At 43.5% G+C, this 25,698-nt stretch overlaps 1 protein-coding gene across 3 annotated transcripts; it reads left to right on the top strand.

Annotated features, from left to right (window-relative positions):
- Window positions 1-77: 77 nt before the first annotated feature.
- Window positions 78-25,438, top strand: shbg.S (sex hormone binding globulin S homeolog). 3 transcript variants are annotated; one of them, XM_041587697.1, is made up of 9 exons: window positions 140-260; window positions 7,823-8,021; window positions 10,776-10,891; window positions 12,567-12,756; window positions 14,893-15,054; window positions 16,476-16,641; window positions 17,926-18,071; window positions 19,403-19,625; window positions 25,075-25,436. In XM_041587697.1, exons 2-9 carry the CDS (start codon window positions 8,004-8,006, stop codon window positions 25,233-25,235), a joined length of 1,182 nt encoding a protein of 393 aa, XP_041443631.1. In that variant the 5' UTR covers window positions 140-260; window positions 7,823-8,003; the 3' UTR covers window positions 25,236-25,436.
- Window positions 25,439-25,698: the final 260 nt, after the last annotated feature.

Genomic DNA, 25,698 nt, shown 5'->3' with positions numbered 1-25,698 from the left:
TAGACTCAGGGTGAGAGTACGGGGATTCCATAGCTGGCTTCCACGGGCTGAGGATCCTGTTCTTTATCGTAATTGGAGAATGAGGGAGTCTGTGGGAGGGACGTGCGCTACTGTCTGACGCATGCGTTGTGGCCTCTCCCATTGTTTCGTCAGATCGCTCAGTAGAAAGTGTAGGGTGAAGATTTCATTGCACTACACGTGTAAAGGGGCGGACTTTTGGCTTGATGGACGTGCAATGGCGCCAATCACAGTCCGTGTGGGTGAGTAGTGGTACGTGTGGTGAATGCTGCGCATGCGTGCCGTGTGCTTCAGTGTTAGACGTGTTTGTGTGCGAGAGTCATGAGCTTATCTTCACTGTAGGAATCAGCCATTGGGCTAGTAGTAGTAGGCCTCAAATCCCCGGCCTCGAGTAGTTTCGAAGCCGCCTCTCATTCATGGAGTGCGGACTGTGACTGTGGAAAGTCCCCGGCGTCATTGATGTTGTAGGCCCAGTAGTGTCGGTGAGTGGCTGCTTGTGCCCGGGAGAGGAGTCCGTGTGTGCGGCCCCTGTGGGACGGGAGAGCCACTCGTACTGGTTCCCTGGCGCCTCATTCCTCCCGGATACCTCCGTGTTACATCCCCGGCCCAGGCTCTCACTCTAGCGGCAACACTGCTCCCCGACCTCCTCTGTAACTGCCGACCCTCCGACTAGTGGCCTCGTGTCCTCACTCCCCTTGTCTTTTATTTCATTACAGCTCTGGCCTTCCCTCTTGTCCAACTACAACTCTCACCTCCCTCCCTTGTGTCTTTTATTGTGGAACTACAACTCTCTCCTCCCTCCTTGTGTCTTTTATTGTGGAACTAGAACTCTCACCTCCCTCGTTTTATTGTGGAACTAGAACTCTCACCCTCCCTCCCTTGTGTTTCATTGTGGAACTAGAACTCTCACCCTCCTCCCTTGTCTTTTGTTGTGGAACTAGAACTCTCACCTCCCTCTTGTGTTTCATTGTAGAACTAGAACTCTCACCCTCCCTCCCTTGTGTTTTATTGTGGAACTACAACTCTCATCTCCCTCTTGTGTTTTATTGTAGAACTAGAACTCCCACTTCCTCCCTTGTGTTTTATTGTGGAACTGCAACTCTCACATCCCTCTTGTGTTTTATTGTAGAACTAGAACTCTCACCCTCCCTCCCTTGTCTTTTATTGTGGAACTAGAACTCTCACCCTCCCTCCCTCGTGTTTTATTGTAGAACTAGAACTCTCACCCTCCTCCCTTGTGTTTTATTGTGGAACTACAACTCTCATCTCCCTCCTTGTGTGTTATTGTGGGACTAGAACTCTCACCTCCCTCTTGTGTTTATTGTGGAACTAGAACTCCCACTTCCTCCCTTGTGTTTCATTGTGGAACTAGAACTCTCACCCTCCTCCCTTGTGTTTTATTGTGGAACTGCAACTCTCACATCCCTCTTGTGTTTTATTGTGGAACTAGAACTCTCACCCTCCCTCCCTGTCTTTTATTGTGGAACTAGAACTCTCACCCTCCCTCCCTCGTGTTTTATTGTAGAACTAGAACTCTCACCCTCCCTCCCTCGTGTTTTATTGTGGAACTAGAACTCTCACCCTCCCTCCCTCGTCGTTTTATTGTAGAACTAGAACTCTCACCCTCCTCCCTTGTGTTTTATTGTGGAACTACAACTCTCATCTCCCTCTTGTGTTATTGTGGAACTAGAACTCTCACCTTCCTCTCTTGTTTTATTGTAGAACTCTCACCCTCCCTCCTTGTGTTTTATTGTTGAACTAGAACTCTCACCCTCCCTCCTTGTGTTTCATTGTGGAACTAGAACTCTCACCCTCCCTCCCTTGTCTTTTATTGTGGAACTAGAACTCTCACCCTCCTCCCTTGTGTTTTATTGTTGAACTAGAACTCTCACCCTCCCTCCCTTGTGTTTTATTGTGGAACTAGAACTCTCACCCTCCCTCCCTTGTGTTTTATTGTAGAACTAGAACTCTCACCCTCCTCCCTTGTGTTTTATTGTGGAACTACAACTCTCATCTCCCTCTTGTGTGTTATTGTGGGACTAGAACTCTCACCTCCCTCTTGTGTGTTATTGTGGAACTAGAACTCTCACCCTCCCTCCTTGTGTTTTATTGTAGAACTAGAACTCTCACCCTTCCTCCTTGTGTGTTATTGTTGAACTAGAACTCTCACCCTCCCTCCTTGTGTTTCATTGTGGAACTAGAGTTCTGACCCCCCCAGCTCTTGTATCATTGTGGAACTAGCCCCCCCCCCCCGCTGTTTCACTGGAAGTGGAGGTGAGTCCCCTGTTAGTTCAGTGAGTGTGAGTGTGAGTGTGAGTGCAGGTATTTAAGGAAGAGGGGTTTCTAGCTGATCATAAAGCTGCCGGGCCCCCATGTCACACACTTAACCCTGTATGTTACTCACTAACTTGTTACCACTAGTCATGTGTGAATTTAACCCTTTCTATTCAATCGAAAATTAGCCAAACTGCAACAATTCGACCAACATGTATTAAAGTCTATAGACCTCAAAAAAATGTTTTTTTACGCACAACAAACGTTTTCTTGTTTGAGTCTATGGGCGTCATTTTTGCAGCGAAACTTGGTGAAATCTTTCTGTCACTTCTGAACCTCCCTAACTCTCTACTGGTTCCCCTGCCCCTCTGTGTCCCTGACACCCTCTTGCCTCCCCCCCCTTAGGCTTACAGTGTCATTCCCACAATCCATCAGTGCTGGGGGAGGGGACGTGTTGTAGGGTCAATGCACCTTTTCAATGTAACCAGATTAAATGAGTGCAAAACAAAAAAGGGAGGGTTAAACTTCCCCTTTAGCCGGACTGAATACAAGTGCTGGGCCCCAGGACTTCTACATATCAATCAGCTTTCTCTGTTTCTCCTCTGAACTCTGTAGCCCTCTACCCCTCGCCACTTACTCTCATTTGTTATTAGTACTAGTTAGTAGCCCTCTACTCCTCGCCACTTACTCTCATTTGTTATTAGTACTAGTTAGTAGCCCTCTACTCCTCGCCACTTACTCTCATTTGTTGTTAGTACTAGTTAGTAGCCCTCTACCCCTCGCCACTTACTCTCATTTGTTGTTAGTACTAGTTAGTAGCCCTCTACCCCTCGCCACTTACTCTCATTTGTTATTAGTACTAGTTAGTAGCCCTCTACCCCTCGCCACTTACTCTCATTTGTTATTAGTACTAGTTAGTAGCCCTCTACCCCTCGCCACTTACTCTCATTTGTTATTAGTACTAGTTAGTAGCCCTCTACTCCTCGCCACTTACTCTCATTTGTTATTAGTACTAGTTAGTAGCCCTCTACCCCTCGCCACTTACTCTCATTTGTTATTAGTACTAGTTAGTAGCCCTCTACCCCTCGCCACTTACTCTCATTTGTTATTAGTACTAGTTAGTAGCCCTCTACCCCTCGCCACTTACTCTCATTTGTTATTAGTACTAGTTAGTAGCCCTCTACCCCTCGCCACTTACTCTCATTTGTTATTAGTACTAGTTAGTAGCCCTCTACCCCTCGCCACTTACTCTCATTTGTTATTAGTACTAGTTAGTAGCCCTCTACTCCCGCCACTTACTCTCATTTGTTATTAGTACTAGTTAGTAGCCCTCTACCCCTCGCCACTTACTCTCATTTGTTATTAGTACTAGTTAGTAGCCCTCTACTCCTCGCCACTTACTCTCATTTGTTATTAGTACTAGTTAGTAGCCCTCTACTCCTCGCCACTTACTCTCATTTGTTGTTAGTACTAGTTAGTAGCCCTCTACCCCTCGCCACTTACTCTCATTTGTTATTAGTACTAGTTAGTAGCCCTCTACCCTCGCCACTTACTCTCATTTGTTATTAGTACTAGTTAGTAGCCCTCTACCCCTCGCCACTTACTCTCATTTGTTATTAGTACTAGTTAGTAGCCCTCTACCCCTCGCCACTTACACTCATTTTTATTAGTACTAGTTAGTAGCCCTCTACCCCTCGCCACTTACTCTCATTTGTTATTAGTACTAGTTAGTAGCCCTCTACTCCTCGCCACTTACTCTCATTTGTTATTAGTACTAGTTAGTAGCCCTCTACCCCTCGCCACTTACTCTCATTTGTTATTAGTACTAGTTAGTAGCCCTCTACCCCTCGCCACTTACTCTCATTTGTTATTAGTACTAGTTAGTAGCCCTCTACCCCTCGCCACTTACTCTCATTTGTTATTAGTACTAGTTAGTAGCCCTCTACCCTCGCCACTTACTCTCATTTGTTATTAGTACTAGTTAGTAGCCCTCTACTCCTCGCCACTTACTCTCATTTGTTATTAGTACTAGTTAGTAGCCCTCTACCCCTCGCCACTTACTTCTCATTTGTTGTTAGTACTAGTTAGTAGCCCTCTACCCCTCGCCACTTACTCTCATTTGTTATTAGTACTAGTTAGTAGCCCTCTACCCCTCGCCACTTACTCTCATTTGTTATTAGTACTAGTTAGTAGCCCTCTACCCCTCGCCACTTACTCTCATTTGTTATTAGTACTAGTTAGTAGCCCTCTACCCCTCGCCACTTACTCTCATTTGTTATTAGTACTAGTTAGTAGCCCTCTACCCCTCGCCACTTACTCTCATTTGTTATTAGTACTAGTTAGTAGCCCTCTACTCCTCGCCACTTACTCTCATTTGTTATTAGTACTAGTTAGTAGCCCTCTACTCCTCGCCACTTACTCTCATTTGTTATTAGTACTAGTTAGTAGCCCTCTACCCCTCACCACTTACTCTCATTTGTTATTAGTACTAGTTAGTAGCCCTCTACTCCTCGCCACTTACTCTCATTTGTTGTTAGTACTAGTTAGTAGCCCTCTACTCCTCGCCACTTACTCTCATTTGTTATTAGTACTAGTTAGTAGCCCTCTACCCCTCGCCACTTACTCTCATTTGTTGTTAGTACTAGTTAGTAGCCCTCTACCCCTCGCCACTTACTCTCATTTGTTGTTAGTACTAGTTAGTAGCCCTCTACCCTCGCCACTTACTCTCATTTGTTGTTAGTACTAGTTAGTAGCCCTCTACCCCTCGCCACTTACTCTCATTTGTTATTAGTACTAGTTAGTAGCCCTCTACCCCTCGCCACTTACTCTCATTTGTTATTAGTACTAGTTAGTAGCCCTCTACCCTCGCCACTTACTCTCATTTGTTATTAGTACTAGTTAGTAGCCCTCTACCCCTCGCCACTTACTCTCATTTGTTATTAGTACTAGTTAGTAGCCCTCTACCCCTCGCCACTTACTCTCATTTGTTGTTAGTACTAGTTAGTAGCCCTCTACCCCTCGCCACTTACTCTCATTTGTTATTAGTACTAGTTAGTAGCCCTCTACCCCTCGCCACTTACTCTCATTTGTTGTTAGTACTAGTTAGTAGCCAAAGCTCTTGTGCTCTGTGCCTCTCCAGTATAAACACCCCAATCATTGCAGAAGTGTAAAGCTCTAGTATACGCTGCTATACAATACATTTCATATGTCAATCATTTGTCTCCCTAGAGTTGTGCTGAGAGAGTTCATGGTGGAGAGTGAATGGTTAAGGGATGGTGAGGCAGCTAATAACATTATTATGGCAATATGTCTGTATCTCAATCCTGTCTGTGCTACCTGGGGCTCTGGATCCTTTGTGGAACATTGGGGTCGTCTCCCCTGATGTTAATAAAGATAATTTGCTTAAATTGAAGGTGTCTGTGCTCTGCTAATATTAATGCAATGTATTCATGACTGTGTGCAGTTTCCAGCATAGAGACGCAAGTAACAGATCTGCTCCAGGATTAGACTCTATTTCTTGCTTATAGTTTCTCCAGATTTTATTTCTTCTGTGTGAGACGACTGTATTCCCTTGTATCTGTGTCACTAGTGAGTGTGTAAGAAATCTCTGCAAACACTCTGTGGGTTATGTGGGGCGCTGGAGCAGCAATGACAACATAATAAAGGGGTGCAGTGGCCAAATGGTGGTCGTGGCCGTGTAAGAAATAACTTAAAGGGATTCTGTCATGATTTTTATGGTGTAGTTTTTATGTCTAAATGACACTGTTTACACTGCAAATAATTGACTGTACTATATAAAATGTCATTCCTGAACCAGCAAGTGTATTTAGTTGTAATATTGGTGTGTAGGTGCATCTCAGCTCATTTTGCCTGGTCATGTGATTTCAGAAAGAGCCAGCACTTTAGGATGGAACTGCTTTCTGGCAGGCTGTTGTTTCTCCTACTCAATGTAACTGAATGTGTCTCAGTGGGACCTGGATTTTACTATTGAGTGTTGTTCTTAGATCTACCAGGCAGCTGTTATCTTGTGTTAGGGAGCTGCTATCTGGTTACCTTCCCATTGTTCTTTTGTTTGGCTGCTGGGGGGGGATATCACTCCAACTTGCAGTAAAGAGAGACTGAAGTTTATCAGAGCACAAGTCACATGACTGGGGGCAGCTTTGAAACTGACAATATGTCTAGCCCCATGTCAGATTTCAAAATTAAATATAAAAAAATCAGTTTGCTCTTTTGAAAAACAGTGCTGCTCCAGTAGAATTCTGCAGAAATCTATTAACTGATGTGTTTAAAATAAAAACGTTTTCTCATGAGAATCCCTTTAAGGAAAGCAGAGCAGAGAAGAGTGCATGGAATGGGGTAGGAAGTGAGGACAATGAGTGCAGTTCACTACTATTTATTTATACAGACTGAGCAGGAGAAACATAATGGGAAAAAGAGACCAGGAGAAAGGGAAAAGTGCATGAAATCAGGGAAGCAATAAGGATTAATTATATCTTAATGGGGATCAAGTACAAGCGACTGTTTTATTATTACACAGAAAAGGGAAATCAGATTGAAATATTTGATTCTAATGAAACATATCATATTGTGTAGATGCTTCTCTCCTATAACCAAGATGGCGGCTTCAACTGGCCACTGTATGTTCTACATGGATTATTGCTCCCCTATCTCTTATTTTATTTGGTCCATAAAATCCTCGTGCGGGGGTTGATCCTTGATTCTTTGTAACATCCAGTGTAATACAGCAGGTTTAACCATAGAACACATACAAGTGACTGGCAGGTTTGGAGGGGTGAGACCATGTTGGGACACTAATATTCTTTCTAGCCCCAAAACACACTATCCATGTGCCCCGCTTACCCCAAATGTATCCCACTGGATTGATGTAGGTGTGACTCCTGTGCTCTGTGCATAGTGGTGTTGGTGCAGATAAGCTTGGCTGTAGGCAGGGGCTGCTGGGAACGAGCGCGTCGGAGGTTCAGGGAACGAGCGCGTCGGAGGGTGCGGGGAGCGAGCGCCTCGGAGGGTGAGCGGAGCGAGCGCCTCGGAGGGTGCGGGGAGCGAGCGCCTCGGAGGGTGAGGGGAACGAGCGCCTCGGAGGGTGCGGGGAGCGAGCGCCTCGGAGGGTGAGGGGAACGAGCGCCTCGGAGGGTGCGGGGAGCGAGCGCCTCGGAGGGTGCGGGGAGCAAGAGCCTTGGAGGTTAGGTTGGGGAGCTTTAGTGCAGTGTGTTGGGTGCATGACTTTACTCATGATTGGTCCATCATTGAGGATGTGGGATCTGCAGGCAACAATGGGCACAATCTGTATTTCTCTAGTCGGCCCTCCAGTCAGTGCAGACATTAGGGGTTTGTCATCCTTCCCCTCTGGAGGCAGGACAGAAACTGTTGATTATTGACCCCTCGTGCTGCCTATATGGGCTGGCCCCACCTCCTCTCCTCAGTTCTTTGTCCTGCCTCCGGAGGTGAAGGACAGGTTTTTCTTAGTAAAATTCTCCTTTTTCTAGATTTGTTTTATTTTTTCTTCTTTCAGTTTTTTTCCTTTTAGGTAATGTTCAACAAGCAGAGTTCCATTAGGGAATGGGAACACACTTGAGCAAAGAGAAGTCACAGCGTTGTTCAATAGAGGTCTATAGGTAACACGCAGAGCTGTCACAGACACAACCTATAGGGGACGCAGAGCTACTTGCCCTTCACGGCTTCTTCAAAAGACAATGAGCCCTCATATGATGGTAAGAGCTTGCCTTTGGCGCAAGGATACTGGTGTCGCAAAGGACCCAGGTGGGCAACAGGAATGGTAACCAACTTCTCCGGTACACCTAACCATTGGTTACCAAAAGGAGAGGGTCAGCAGCTGCTGAGCAACATGACGAGCCATTGCTAGCGCGCCAACAAATCATTTCTCGCCATTTTCACAAGACGTACTGACGTCATCAGCCCCAGCTACATAACCGCAACTTCTTCAGTTAAAATCATTTAACCATGGGGGGCCCCACACTGCTCTGCTTTCATCAATGTGTTTGGCACCTAATGGGGCTCCCTGAGCTGACTGGAAGGTGTGGGACTTGTAGTTTTCCAGCACCTGGAACCTATACCATTTATATGCTGGTACAAAAATGCCCGGTATGGATTCAGAGTGGCAATCAGAATACACACCTCCGGAAGTTTTCCAAGTAGAGGTCTACTTCTCGGCTATGGAAATGTCATGGTAAGAATTAGTCCAACTGTTTGTCCACCTGCTAAAGATTTGCTGCACCTGCTCTGATCTGCAGGTTGGAGGCCAGTCCACACCCGCTTGCCCAGTGGCTTTCAGGCTAGCTGGCAAATCACCAGTGAGAGGATGAATACAAGAATATCCCCTGTATTTCCAGCAGTCACTATGGGCACAACTCAGGTCCTACACAACTGAACGTGCCATCAGATCTCTGACAAATACAAGAAATTCCCCAAAACAGGATAGAGATAATACACGCCGAACAACCTTCCAACTGTATATATAACTACTATATGTGTAGTAAGGGTGCAAAAGCTCCCTGCTACCTATGTGTAACTACACCCCCAGAATGAACTCTTAACCAACACTAAGATAAGAATCTTCCCAAACCACAACATATTTAATTAAATATTGCCCTTTTCCCTTGAGCCCCCCATTATGTGATGCCCCCTTCCCAGAGATCAGATGAGCAGAAATCCTGCAGCTCCCATTCATTGGCTCATGTGACCTCCCAAATTTAGGATTCCCCAATGGCACATAGTACTAAATGAGTATATTTTTATGAAGATGGTTTATTTCGATAAAGCAGGGTTTTACATATGAGTTGTGTTAATGCGACATGTCTTTATAGATTAATTATATATTCTGGGGTATAGTTTCCCCTAAGATTCTTTTATTCGTCATATAAAGTTATAGAAGTAGAACCTGTAGTAAAATGTACCTTGATCATTCCCAGACTTTGCAATTGATAAATAGTGCATAGGAATAGTGATAGAGTACGAGTGCAATTCCTGGTACACGCTAATAAACGGGCTCAATACTCAATAATCAATGGAATCAGAGTTGGATGTGGCCACACAAAGGACTAGGTACACATCCTTGTGGAGCTCCTTTACTTACTACGATAGTATTAGAAACACAGCTACCAACTGTCACCCCTGTGATCTTCTCATTAAAGAGCCAGGCACACAAGTGAAGATTTACCAGTAGTGGTGGTTGTGTATTCTGAAATGGGGGGCTCTGGAAGTCCAGACAACAGCAGCCAGGAGCTTTCCATGCATATCTGCTATTTCTGGGCTGATCATGCGGTGACTCCGTTTTGTCTTGTTAGTCATTAAAAGCTCTAGACTGAATTTCTGGTAAGAGGTCTAAGCTTCGTGGGGCTCATTTAAGGGCCAAAAAGCAATAAAGTGCAGAAGAAAGTGTAGAACCAGGTTGAGTGATTGCACTGACATTGGGCCCAGTTTGCAGATGAGCACGTCTCAGTGAGATTACAGGAGGTACATGAGTGGGGGTGGTGGGTCAGTGACACTGTTAATGGTTACATGGACATCCCTATCTTATCTACACGTAGCCTGTCCTTCCCCTCGTTACACACACTGGACTCTGCAGCCAGGAGGGTCACTCACAATAGTCCTGGGTTTGTTCTTTCTGCCACGAGAGCGGCCATTCCACACCATGAGGCTCTTTCCAACAATCTTCTTTGTGGCCATGATAACGAGAGTGCCAGGCAATGCAGTGGAGGTGAGAGACTACTAGAGTGCAGGGGTGTGGGCTGAAAGAGACTTGGTTATAGACATAATCTTGTAGGAGAGCACAGGGGATTGTGGTTAAAGGGGTTAGAGCAGGGCCCACAGCTTTTTTTTTTTTACCCATGAGCCTTATCAAATGTAACAAAGTTGGAGAGTAACATAAGCATGCAAAAAGTTCCTGGAGGTGCCAAATATGGGCTGTAATTGGCTACTAGTATCCCCTATGTGGGCTAGCATCCAACAAGAGGTTCTATTTGGCACTGCACTTGGTTTTTATGCAACCAAAACTTGCCTCAAAGCCTGGAATTCAAAAAGAAGCACCTGCGTTGGGGTCAATGGTAGCCACATCCAAGGGGTTGGAGAGCAACATGTTGGGCAACGATGCATGTCTGTGGCTATGCACTTAGCAGAATAGCCTGGGTATTATTATTATTATACAGGAGAGACCATAGGGCATGGAAAACAGGTAATAGGGACAGGAATATTTAGGCAGTTTAGGATATAGGCAACCGTTTATGGGGAACAGATGGCAGCTATATCGGGTCTAGAGAATTCAATGGGAAAAGACTATAAGAAATTCAATGGAGAAAGTACATTGAAGTGGAGAAACTTTGGGGGGCTACATCATAGGCTGCTAATATAGTGATTTGCTTATGCAATACACTCATAATGAGATATAATAAAAGGACGGTCCAAGAGTGCTCCACCATTTTTCTTCTAATCTCTCCGTTATCTCCCAGGAACTAGACCCCTACCCACAGTTCCTTGACCCCAAGCAAGCGATTAACCTCGCTCAGGACTGGGGTCATGGATATCCGGCAGGAACTGTTCATATCGACCTGTTAAACATCACCAGGTGAGTGGGCACTCATGAGGAACTGTGTCGCCAGTTGCACAACGTGGGGGAGATGGAAACTTAGGGGGAAACGTTTTGGCAACTGTCGCCTTCTGCATATTTTGCATTTTCCTTGGAAGTTAGATTAAAGATCACATTTAGAATTCTAAGCAGAAATCAGCAGGGCTGCCATCAGAATCTTTGGGGCCCGTACAAGTTCTTTGTCTGGGGCCCCCATGAACAAAAGTGCTAAATTGTTGGCCACACCTCTTGTATGCGGTACACAGTTTACAGGGGGTTGTAACTATAAAGGAAACAGACCCGGCAACTGCTGGGGGCGCAGAAACTATAGGGGCCCCAAGGGCACTTTGACTGACAAGCAATATATATTTATTGAAAATCATATCATTACACTGTTGTCCATGTAGGTGAGGAAATATAACCTGCTTATGTTACTCTATAACAAGCAGTTCATAAAATACGTTTAGGTTAGTTAGTTCCATAAATATGCTAATTGCTCAGTCGGTTCTCTGGGGGTCACTGGAGTTTTAACCCCACAATCCTGCCTGACCCGGCACATTGACCTGTTTGATACAGAGGTTACAGAAGTTTTCCCCATAACAGATCCCTTCCATTCCCATTATCAGCTTAGTCGCTCGTCTCTGTACTTTCCTAATATCAGGTCTGGATGAGAGGATCTTCCTCAGTAATGGATCTGCTGACAAAACTCATGTCCCTTCATATCCCAGACCTGCTTGTGCCATTGACAAAAGAAACCAATTCCTCCTCAGCCCCTTTCCAAATGAGAACAGCATCATCGATATAATGATGCCCCAATATCTACTGAGGGTTCCAACCCTTGATAAAAAAGATGCTCCCAATAACCTATATACAAACTAGGGGTGAATGTACTTCCCATTGCTGTGCTGACTTGTAAAAGGGAATGCAGCAAGAACCCCACTTCCTTTTCCTTTCCTAAAACTCATTGTGGTACTTGGATCAAACTCTATTGGAAAGCAGACTCAATGCCTCGGGAAAAATAGTCATTCCTATCTTGTAGGAGCGGTGCCAGCACTGTGTCACTGTGTGTAGTACAGTATTTATTTTAGAGTGACCCTGTCTCCTGCCATACTCTACTTGCCCTCATTAGTGTTGGAGTTATTTCAGCTCCATCACGTAGGCCTGAAAAATTCCAACCTTCAGAACCTCAGAAGTTTGACAGCACTGAGCTAGAGGAACATGCTGGTGGCAGTTAGGAATGGATAGGACTTTTCAGTTGTGAGCAGACAGTTAGGGTTCGAGCTAAAGTAGGACTGTCTATTTAAGGGCCTGAGGACCCATTTTGGCCCTACAAGGAATATTTATTCCTCCCCAGTCTGATGAAGTATCTACCCCTTAACATGTCTGGAGTATGATTTAGAAAAATAGGTCCTGGCATTTCAACTACACAAAGACCCATATTGAAATAATATGGTCTATAGTGGCTTATAGCAGCTCCATTGGCTTTTGAAGAAGGTTCCAGGTTGCCAATCTAGGCTTGTAGCTTGAACATTTGCTATGATGGACCCCCCACATGGAATCACTGCACAGAATGGAGCTGGAAGCCTGGTATAGAGTTGTCTGTTCCAATGAGAGCAGCCAGTCAACTGAACTTTCTGGTGGAAAACTAAATGAAGGTCTTATTGTTGTCTTCTAGCTCATCCTCATCTTTTGAAGTGCGAACATTCGACCCTGAGGGGGTGCTACTTTTTGGTGATTCAAGGGGAGGTCATGACTGGTTTCTGCTGGGATTAAGGGGCGGACGCCCAGAAATTCATATTCATAACCAGATGGCGAAAGTGTCTGTGAGTGGGGGTCCAACAGTAAATGATGGAGAATGGCACAAGGTAACTAAAGAGAAAAGGAGAGGAGCCCATTTGTTGCTATTGGCTGGTGAACCACTAATTCTGAGACATTGTATAGTGGTGTTACATCTCTGCAACCAAGAGAGCCATGCGAAATGCACAACATAAAAGCCACTCACCCATGCCCTCATGCCTTTATCCATACCTGCATTCTATCCCTCCTTTATCCATACCTGCATTCTATCCCTCCTTTATCCATACCTGCATTCTATCCCTCCTTTATCCATACCTGCATTCTATCCCTCCTTTATCCATACCTGCATTCTATCCCTCCTTTATCCATACCTGCATTCTATCCCTCCTTTATCCATACCTGCATTCTATCCCTCCTTTATCCAAACCTGCATTCTATCCCTCCTTTTCCAAATCCTATCCCTCCTTTATCCATACCTGCACTCTATCCCTCCTTTTCAAAATCCTATCCCTTCTTTATCTATACCTGCATTCTATCCCTCCTTTTTAAAATCCTATCCCTCCTTTATCCATACCTGCACTCTATCCCTCCTTTTCCAAATCCTATCCCTCCTTTATCCAAACCTGCTTCCTATCCCTCCTTTATCCATACCTGCATTTTATTCCTCCTTTTCCCAATCCCTCATCATATCCCTTCTTTATCCATGCCTGCATCCTATCCTTCCTTTTCCCAATCCCTCATCATATCCCTTCTTTATCCATGCCTGCATCCTATGCCTCCTTTTCCCTATCCCTCACCCTATCCCTCCTTTCCCAATCCTTGTATCCTATCCCTCCTTTTCCCAATCCCTCATCCTATCCCTCCTTTCCCAATCCCTGCATCCTATCCCTCCTTTTCCCAATCCCTCATCATATCCCTCCTTTATCCATACCTGCATCCTATCTCTCCTTTTCCAAATCCCTCACCCTATCCCTCCTTTTCTCAATCCCTCATACTATCCCTCCTTTATCCATGCCCTCATCCTATCCAGTCTTTATCCATGCCCTCATCTTATCCCTCCTTTATACATAACTGCATCCTATCCCTCCTTTATCCATGCTGTCATCCTATCCCGTCTAGACTACTATAACCTGCTGCTAACTGGCCTCCTTACATCTCTTTCCCCTACCGTCTGTATTTAATTCTGCTGCCAGACTCCTCCCCCTCTCATCCAACTACAGGTCCCTTCCCTGTTGAAGACCTTATCAAGGTTTCCCATAAAGCAAACTCCTTATAACATTCCCTTTATTCCTCGGCCCCTCACTCCATCTCTTTTCTGGCTAGTTCATCTGCCTCTCTACTGCTACTGCCTTAACCCTATCTCTTTTTGCTGCAATAGAAATTGGGAATGCCATCCCTGAATTCCTCCAGAGAGAATCTTCCCTTGGCCTCTTCAACATCTTGAGGCACTCACATAAAAGCTGGCTCAGTTTGGGCACTTATTGGGCAGTGCCTTGGCCACTGTAACCTGCAGCACTTAACCCTAATGTCTTCCTATTTATGTCTGAAAGTTACCCTCCCACTTGGATTATAAACTCATAACATAAGTAGCATTATAGAAAGTACTAAGTTCTAAATCATACTTATGGAGCCTTAGGTGAGTGTCTGCTGCTCCTATTGGTACAGCCCACAGTTAGAAGGCTGTACCTTCAGGATGGTGGTATCTCCCAGGTTCCTCTGCTCCAATAGGAGATTGATCCTGGGCACAGGCAGTAAATTCTGTACAGAATTCTCACTACTGTCAGTACCCCAGTACATGGCCCTATACGTGGCTGCTATACCAACTGGAATGTAATTATTGTCTCCAAAAAGGGTGAACTGTAACCCTAATGCACTCTGGAATTCTCTCCCTTCATGGAATAAGGAACCCACCTGACACCCTTAAAACCCCCAAGCTCAACCTGTATTTGTATATCCACCCCCCCTTCTGACCCTGTGGTTATGGGGGGTATGGTATTTCCCCCTCCCCAGCTACTTTAAACTCCTCACCTGTTACTTTTTTGCTAAGGTTGGCAGCATGGGATGGGGCTTGGCATGATGAAGGTATGTTCCTGTGCACACCCAATCACTTAATCCCGTCTCTGTTACATACACATATACAAGCGATGGCATGACTTTTACTTTCTGGACAAGTGCTTCTTATGTGAGACGTTTCTCCCTTCCAGATCGTGGTGCGCAGTCAGGAACACCGCATTGTCTTAGAGGTTGATGACCAAGAATCCTTGCGTATTGGTCACGTATCAGAGGGGGTCACCTCAAGTCTGGACACCACTATGAGAATTGCAGTGGGAGGAATTTTAACCAATAGCTCAGAGCTCATGGAACCGGTAACCTAAAGCTTCTTTCTTTCTCTCTGGAGCTTTATTCTCCCTTTTCATTGATTCCACTTCTATGTCTCTGTTGATTCCATGGCCTTCATGATGCAAAGCTGTGTGATTGCTTTCTGGCCAATCTTTGGAGTGATATCAGTTGGTTGCCTTCCCGAGGGCCCAATACACGGGCTCATAAGCTGATGACTTTTGCATGGGCAGCTTAACCCTGACAGTGCCTGTTATATTTTCCTGCTTTCCTTTCAAACCATATGTATGTATAATATAACAAGGTGTGCTATATAGCGACACATGGTGTTCCTTGATGCTCAAGAGTTATTGAGCCACCGCTTTTGGTGCTCTGATCATTCCTGCTTGTGCCTAGTTGCACCTGATACACTAACACTCTAATACACTAACACTCTAATACACTCTTTATTGAATTCTCTGGGACAGAACTAGTGGTAGGCAACACAGGCATGTTTCTACTGAGCACAGTAAAAAATAAATATTCAGGGGGCAGCAGAGGGGGTGCAATGGGGGTCGGGCCAAGTAGATTTGCCTTGAGCACAAACACTATTTGGCCCAGTTGTGAGATCTTCATTTGGCTTCTTCTGCTTAGGGTTTAATAGTATTGACTATGGCCTGGCTTCCCATACTTGTATTTTGAATTCTTCCCCTTTAAAGAGCCCATTCATTGTCTACTATTAGCCAGTACCAGAGACTCTCATGGATCTCATACTTCTCCCTTATTGCCTACCTGTAATGGGACCAGCCAGCTCAAGTAGCTCTCCATCACAAGGAAGAGTAAAGGGCAGGCCGTTACTGTGCCTACATTTCACTCATTGGTGTGATAAATGAAGACTGGCTTTGAGGGGCCTCCTCTCGTTTCATAGTGCTGCCCCCTTCTATTCCCTGGTTAGATACAGTGCACAAGCTTCTCCTGGTTGTCTCACTACTGCCCGTAGTTTCTTTACTAACTGGCATCTGATGCCTTCACTTCCCTAACTGACACACAATGGCCAGATACTAAGCCCATGTCATTACCTCCAAGCAGTCCTACCAGTCCTACCTGTCCTGTCTCTCTCTATGAGCATGTGGGGAGCCCATACATCGAGGACAACACTGAACTAGGTGACAAAACTGGCCTCAATTCTGCAAATGATGTGGCTCCCTTATTGGGTTTATAACATGTGCAGCTGCATGTCCCAATAGCTCATACTTTAATGCTTCATTTTAAGTATATTCCCAAGAATATCACAGGTTTTCCTTCATAATTATGACTTGATAGAGTGTCATACTCACAGTTTATTTTCTTCTACCTTTCTGCTCCTATGAGGAGGGCATGGAGTGCTCTCTTCATTGGGTAACATCACCTTTTGCTGCTTCTCTACTTGTTCATTTCAGATCTCATGGACCTTCTATATCATGTGTTACAGTTACACATTCCTTTGGACGCCTGTGTACGGAGCTGGGTCTTCCTTAGTGTCACTCCAAAATGGCTCCTGGACCCCATCTTTCTTCCTCACTCCAAGCGATGTTTTGCCTCACACCGCAAAGGAAGTTACTTCCCGGGATCTGGAAATGTGGCCTACAGAACCTCAGGTTGTTCCCTTCAGCCTCAACAACTTCCTTAAGTATAAAATCTAACATTTATACCCTACAGCTCATAGGCAGCAGGGGGAGTGTATTTCCTGCTACTCGTGTGACTGTCTTTACTTCCTTTGCACGGGGGAGTGTATTTCCTGGTACTCATGTGACTATCTCTACTTCCTTTGCATGGGGGAGTGTATTTCCTGGTACTCGTGTGACTGTCTCTACTTCCTTTGCACGGGGGAGTGTATTTCCTGCTACTCGTGTGACTGTCTCTACTTCCTTTGCACGGGGGAGTGTATTTCCTGGTACTCGTGTGACTGTCTCTACTTCCTTTGCACGGGGGAGTGTATTTCCTGGTACTCATGTGTCTGTCTCTACTTCCTTTGCATGGGGGAGTGTATTTCCTGGTACTCGTGTGACTGTCTCTACTTCCTTTGCACGGGGGAGTGTATTTCCTGGTACTCATGTGACTGCCTCTACTTCCTTTGCACGGGGGAGTGTATTTCCTGGTACTCATGTGACTGTCTCTACCTCCTTTGCATGGGGGAGTGTATTTCCTGGTACTCGTGTGACTGTCTCTACTTCCTTTGCACGGGGGAGTGTATTTCCTGGTACTCATGTGACTGTCTCTACTTCCTTTGCACGGGGGAGTGTATTTCCTGGTACTCATGTGACTGTCTCTACTTCCTATGCATGGGGGAGTGTATTTCCTGGTACTCATGTGACTGTCTCTACTTCCTTTGTATGGGGGAGTGTATTTCCTGGTACTCATGTGACTGTCTCTACTTCCTTTGCACGGGGGAGTGTATTTCCTGGTACTCATGTGTCTGTCTCTACTTCCTTTGCATGAGGGAGTGTATTTCCTGGTACTCGTGTGACTGTCTCTACTTCCTTTGCACGGGGGAGTGTATTTTCTGGTACTCATGTGACTGTCTCTACTTCCTTTGCATGGGGGAGTGTATTTCCTGCTACTCGTGTGACTCTCTCTACTTCCTTTGCACGGGGGAGTGTATTTCCGTAGGCAGTTTGAAAGTCCCGGGACATGAGATGTCAGCCCCTAGTTTCATTGTTCCATTGGTTGGACATAGCCTTTAATTACACAGGGTGGTGGGGCCCTCCCATTATTATTTAGGTAACCTGCAGCTCACCCTACAGTTGGTCTTGGCTCTATCCAAGCAAAGCTCCTGGCAGTTAGAAGTGCATCAATATCCAGCCACTTCTCTTTCACATAACCACTGAGGTTCCTTCTCGTTTTTAACTAGAAAAACTCTGGTTCACATCTCCTCTCTATAGACTTGCCTACAGCATCAGCCCAGACAGGAGAACCATGGACTCTGTCTCTCCAGATGGATTTGCATTTAGAGAGTCTCTCATTCTCACTCCTGAGCGTCTCACACCCAGAGACTGGAACGATTCTCCTCCTTTGGGGACAAGACAAGGTAAGAGTGAGCTACAAGCATTTGTTTGGGTCTATGATGGAGGAGTTATGGAAAGCTGGGTTCTATGCAAGAATAATATATGGCAGGCCATATGGATGTCAAACTCTAGACTATAGATGGATATAGCAAGTTTGGTAGGTGCTGAGTTTAAGGAAAAGAATAAGACCAAACTTACCAGATATTCCCTCCTAGACCATTAAATAAGGGCATGGACTATAGCACATACGATTTTGCAAGACAAGGAGCAAATGGGGTTTGTAGCAGAATACAATATTCCAGTGCGGAGGGATGTTGGGTTCTAGACTAAGGTAGGATATAGTGAGTATGAGGAATGTTGGGTTCTAGACTACGATAGAATGTAGTGAGTCTGGGGGATGTTGGGTTGTAGACTAGGGTAGGATATAGTGAGTCTGAGGGATGTTGGGTTCTAGAATAATGTAGGACACAGTGAATCCGAAGGGTGTTGGGTTCTAGACTAAGGTAGGATATATTGAGTCTGATGGATGTTGGGTTCTAGACTAAGGTATGATATAGTGAGTTTGAGGGATGTTGGGTTCTAGACTACAATATAATGTAGTGAGTCTGGGGGATGTTGGGTTGTAGACTAGGGTAGGATATAGTGAGTCTGAGGGATGTTGGGTTCTAGAATAATGTAGGACACAGTGAATCTGAAGGGTGTTGGGTTCTAGAATAATGTAGGACACAGTGAATCTGAAGGGTGTTGGATTCTAGACTATGATAGAATGTGGTGAGTCTGAGGGATGTTGGGTTCTAGGGTAGGGTATAGTGAGTCTGAGGGATGTTGGGTTCTAGAATAATGTAGGACACAGTGATTCTGAAGGGTTTTGGGTTCTAGACTACGATAGAATGTAGTGAGTCTGAGGGATGTTGGGTTGTAGACTAGGGTAGGATATAGTGAGTCTGAGGGATGTTGGGTTCTAGAATAATGTAGGACACAGTGAATCTGAAGGGTGTTGGGTTCTAGACTAAGGTAGGCTATCGTGAGTCTGAGGGATGTTGGGTTCTAGAATAATGTAGGACACAGTGGATCTGAAGGGTGTTGGGTACTAGACTACGATAGAATGTAGTGAGTCTGAGGGATGGTGGGTTGTAGACTAGGGTAGGATATAGTGAGTCTGAGGGATGTTGGGTTCTAGATTAAGATAACATGTAGTGAGTCTGAAGGATGTTGGGTTCTAGACTAGGGTAGGATATAGTGTTCTAGACTAATGTAGAACATAATGAGTCTGAGGGATGTTGGGTTTAAGACCAGGATGGGAAATAATAAAACTGAAAGATGCCGAGATTTTGGGTTTATTTGTCGTCTGCAGAACCTGTTTGTAGAACTGGGGAATGATACAGTTGTGACCCAGGCACTGGCTGATGTGGGGGGCAGTGATGGGTACAAGTTCCACCTGAGCATCACCCCGAAATCTGTTACACTGCAATGTGGGAATGAGAAGGAGATCGCTGACATATCGGAGGGACATTATTCAGCTCTGAAACATTCCTGGACGGACAAGGAGGGGATCGTTTATATTGGAGGGGCACCCAGTGAGTATTTGTTACTGTTACAGGTGGGGTACACGGGGGTCTATATATACATTACTGTTAGAGGTGGGGTACAGGGGGTCTATATATACATTACTGTTAGAGGTGGGGTACAGGGGGGTCTATATATACATTACTGTTAGAGGTGGGGTACACCGGGGTCTATATACAAATATTTTGTTCAGCAAAAGAAAACCCCACTCATGGGTCTAGTTGACGGGGGTACAACTATACATCACAGTACAACTATACATCACTGTACAACTATACATCACAGTACAACTATACATCACAGTACAACTATACATCACTGTACAACTATACATCACTGTACAACTATACATCACTGTACAACTATACATCACAGTACAACTATACATCCCTGTACAACTATACATCACTGTACAACTATACATCACTGTACAACTATACATCACTGTACAACTATACATCACTGTACAACTATACATCACAGTACAACTATACATCCCTGTACAACTATACATCACTGTACAACTATACATCACTGTACAACTATACATCACTGTACAACTATACATCACTGTACAACTATACATCACTGTACAACTATACATCACTGTACAACTATACATCACTGTACAACTATACATCACTGTACAACTATACATCACAGTACAACTATACATCACTGTACAACTATACATCACTGTACAACTATACATCCTGTAAACTATACATCACGTACAACTATACATCACAGTACAACTATACATCCTGTACAACTATACATCACTGTACAACTATACACACTGTACAACTATACATCCTGTACAACTATACATCACTGTACAACTATACATCACTGTACAACTATACATCCCTGTACAACTATACATCCTGTACAACTATACATCCAGTACAACTATACATCACTGTACAACTATACATCCGTACAACTATACATCACTGTACAACTATACATCCTGTACAACTATACATCCTGTACAACTATACATCCTGTACAACTATACATCACAGTACAACTATACATCACTGTACAACTATACATCACAGTACAACTATACATCACTGTACAACTATACATCCTGTACAACTATACATCCTGTACAACTATACATCCCTGACAACTATACATCACTGTACAACTATACATCACGTACAACTATACATCCTGTACAACTATACATCACGTACAACTATACATCCTGTACAACTATACATCACTGTACAACTATACATCACTGTACAACTATACATCACTACAACTATACATCCTGTACAACTATACATCCTGTACAACTATACATCCTGACAACTATACATCACTGTACAACTATACATCACAGTACAACTATACATCACTGTACAACTATACATCCTGTACAACTATAACATCACTGTACAACTATACATCACTGTACACAACTATACATCACTGTACAACTACATCACTGTACAACTATACACCGTACAACTATACATCACGTACAACAACATACTACACTATACATCACGTACAACTATACATCACTGTAACATACATCCTGACAACTATACATCACTGCTACAACCTATACATCAGCACAACTATACATCCTGTACAACTATACATCACTGTACAACTATACATCACGTACAACTATACATCACAGTACAACTATACATCACTGTACAACTATACATCACTGTACAACTATAATCACGTCATATACCATGTACAACTATACATCACTGTACAACTATACATCACTGTACAACTATACATCACTGTACACTATACATCCTGACAACTATACATCACTGTACAAACTATACATCACTGTACACATACATCCGACACTATACATCACTGTACAACTATACATGTCACCTAGTACAACTATACATCACTGTACAACTATACATCACTGTACAACTATACATCACTGTACAACTATACATCACTGTACAACTATACATCACGTAACAACTATACATCACTGTACAACTATACATCACTGTACAACTATACATCACTGTACAACTATACATCACGTACTATACATCACTATACATACATCACTGTACAACATATACACATCACCTGTACAACTATACATCACTGTACAACTATACATCCTGTACAACTATACATCCCTGTACAACTATACATCACGTACACTATACATCACTTACAACATACATCACTGTACAACTATACATCACAGTACAACTATACATCACTGTACAACTATACATCACAGTACAACTATACATCACTGTACAACTATACATCCCTGTACAACTATACATCCCTGTACAACTATACATCCCTGCACAACTATACATCACTGTACAACTATACATCACAGTACAACTATACATCCCTGTACAACTATACATCACAGTACAACTATACATCCCTGTACAACTATACATCACTGTACAACTATACATCACTGTACAACTATACATCACTGTACAACTATACATCCCTGTACAACTATACATCCCTGTACAACTATACATCCCTGCACAACTATACATCACTGTACAACTATACATCACAGTACAACTATACATCACTGTACAACTATACATCCCTGTACAACTATACATCACTGTACAACTATACATCACTGTACAACTATACATCACTGTACAACTATACATCACTGTACAACTATACATCACAGTACAACTATACATCACAGTACAACTATACATCACTGTACAACTATACATCACTGTACAACTATACATCACTGTACAACTATACATCCCTGTACAACTATACATCACTGCACAACTATACATCACTGCACAACTATACATCACTGTACAACTATACATCACTGTACAACTATACATCACAGTACAACTATACATCACAGTACAACTATACATCACTGTACAACTATACATCACTGTACAACTATACATCACTGTACAACTATACATCACTGTACAACTATACATCACAGTACAACTATACATCACTGTACAACTATACATCACTGTACAACTATACATCCCTGCACAACTATACATCACTGCACAACTATACATCACTGCACAACTATACATCACTGCACAACTATACATCACTGTACAACTATACATCACAGTACAACTATACATCACAGTACAACTATACATCACTGTACAACTATACATCCCTGCACAACTATACATCACTGTACAACTATACATCACTGTACAACTATACATCACTGTACAACTATACATCACTGTACAACTATAGATCACTGTACAACTATACATCACTGCACAACTATACATCACTGCACAACTATACATCACTGTACAACTATACATCACTGTACAACTATACATCACTGTACAACTATACATCCCTGCACAACTATACATCCCTGCACAACTATACATCCCTGCACAACTATACATCACTGTACAACTATACATCACTGTACAACTATACATCACTGCACAACTATACATCCCTGCACAACTATACATCCCTGCACAACTATACATCACTGCACAACTATACATCACTGTACAACTATACATCACTGTACAACTATACATCACTGTACAACTATACATCACTGTACAACTATACATCACTGCACAACTATACATCACTGTACAACTATACATCACTGTACAACTATACATCACTGTACAACTATACATCCCTGCACAACTATACATCACTGTACAACTATACATCACAGTACAACTATACATCACTGTACAACTATACATCACTGCACAACTATACATCACTGTACAACTATACATCACAGTATAACTATACATCACTGCACAACTATACATCACTGTACAACTATACATCACTGTACAACTATACATCACAGTACAACTAGGGCTGAGCTCTCAGTACAAGTTGACCTTTAATCAGGATATCCACATCCCCGTTAAGATTTCAGTCCTTACACTTCTATCCACAAGGCCAGAGGACCGACCTCAGTCGCACCTGAGAAAAAGGTTGAGCCCTTTGTTGTGTGAGATTGTCCTTTAGTTGCCACAGCAGAAATGGCTCCGTCCCTGTACTTAGAGACTCTTGGGATGAGGTCCCATTGCTGGTAATGTCTTGTACTGGCCACTAGGTGTCCCCACTGCACAGTCCAATGTGTTCATTAAAGTCAATTCTCTTAGTGGCCACTAGGTGTCCCCACTGCACAGTCCAATGTGTTCATTAAAGTCAATTCTCTTAGTGGCCACTAGGTGTCCCCTGTCACTGACACAATGGGGGGATCAGTTCTAATAATGGGGTTTCTGCTCTAATAATAAACCTCTGGCTCCACTTCTATCAATCTGCCAAAAATCCCACTCCTGGTAAATTTAAGGGCCAACATTGCCCCTGTCCCAGCCCATCATACAATTCAACCAGTAACATGTGCACTAGCCCAACATGATGGTTTGGGTGCCTGTGTGGTGGGAACAGGAGGTGCAGCTCTGTAGTTTGGGCTCTGGGGCTACAGATACATCGGGTCAGTGGCCAATCAGGGAGGGGCAGGGGCTGTGCACTCAGTATTCTCATTATATTCTCAGTATATTCTCGGTACATTCTCATTATATTCTCAGTATATTCTCGGTACATTCTCATTATATTCTCAGTATATTCTCAGTATATTCTCATTATATTCTCAGTATATTCTCAGTATATTCTCATTATATTCTCAGTATATTCTCAGTATATTCTCATTATATTCTCAGTATATTTTCAGTATATTCTCAGTATATTCTCAGTGTATTCTCAGTATATTCTCTTTATATTCTCTTTATATTCTCAGTATATTCTCAGTATATTCTCAGTATATTCTCAGTATATTCTCAGTATATTCTCAGTATATTCTCATTATATTCTCATTGTATTCTCATTATATTCTCAGTATATTCTCAGTATATTCTCTTTATATTCTCAGTATATTCTCTTTATATTCTCAGTATATTCTCTTTATATTCTCAGTATATTCTCATTATATTCTCATTATATTCTCATTGTATTCTCATTATATTCTCAGTATATTCTCAGTATATTCTCAGTATATTCTCTTTATATTCTCAGTATATTCTCAGTATATTCTCAGTATATTCTCAGTATATTCTCAGTATATTCTCTTTATATTCTCAGTATATTCTCACTATATTCTCAGTATATTCTCATTGTATTCTCAGTTTATTCTCATTGTATTCTCAGTTTATTCTCATTATATTCTTATTATATTCTCAGTACATTCTCAGTATATTCTCAGTTTATTCTCAGTATATTCTCAGTATATTCTCATTATATTCTCATTATATTCTCAGTTTATTCTCATCGTATATTCTCATGTTGCCTTTAATCATGTAAATGAAGGGATGTTGTTAGGGCAGTGGGTGCCCAGGGGATACTCGGCAGTGCTGTAGATTGTATGCAGGGGGCGGAGCTTACACTCATCTCTCTCCTCCTCTGCAGCATCACAAGAGGAATCCCCGGGGCATTTCCGTGGGTGTCTTGAGAACATCAGGATCCAGGGACGTCTCATGGACTTGGACTCTGCCTGGTACAAGAGTAACAGTGTCTGGTCCCACAGCTGCCCCCCCAAACTGCTGCCAATCACCCGCCCCTCCTCCTAAATATATTCATTCTCCCACCCAATCAGCTGCCAGCAATGCAATGGATATTCCGCTACTTCCCCTGGGAATGACTTTCCATAGGGATCTTCTCCCCGTGTCTCCTCCCATCTCTGTGTGACAGCCAATAGGGGGCCAGGCCAATATGTCTCCAGTCACCCAATGCCCGCGGGCCCCATGAGTGAATAAAGTGCAGAGATTTTCCTGCTTCTCTTTGTGGAATTTGCCCCAAGCCCAGTCTCAATGAAGAATTCCTATGGCACGAGGCTCCCACCGTGTCAGAATCATTCTGGGGAAGAGACAGTTCATTGTGGTAGAAGAGACAGCTCATTCTGTGGAAAAGACAGTTTGGTGGCAGAGACAGTTCGTTCTGGGGGAAGAGACCGTTCATTCTGTGGGAACACAGAGTTTGGTGGCAGAGACAGTTTCTGGGGAAGAGACAGTTGATTGTGGGGGGAGAGACAGT

The sequence above is a fragment of the Xenopus laevis genome, chromosome 3S, assembly GCF_017654675.1.
Source record: "Xenopus laevis strain J_2021 chromosome 3S, Xenopus_laevis_v10.1, whole genome shotgun sequence".
In the NCBI taxonomy this organism is placed as follows: Eukaryota; Metazoa; Chordata; class Amphibia; order Anura; family Pipidae; genus Xenopus; species Xenopus laevis.
This window is presented reverse-complemented; position numbering and strand designations above follow the sequence as displayed.

Bases quoted from the DNA above. Each gene is read 5' to 3' on its own strand.
- shbg.S (XM_041587696.1), top strand. From the start codon at position 225: ATGGACGTGCAATGGCGCCAATCACAGTCCGTGTGG. The intron at 261-10,775 runs GTGAGTAGTGGT...GTTATCTCCCAG, and splicing joins GCCAATCACAGTCCGTGTGG to GAACTAGACCCCTACCCACA. The intron at 16,642-17,925 runs GTTGTTCCCTTC...TCCTCTCTATAG, and splicing joins TGTGGCCTACAGAACCTCAG to ACTTGCCTACAGCATCAGCC.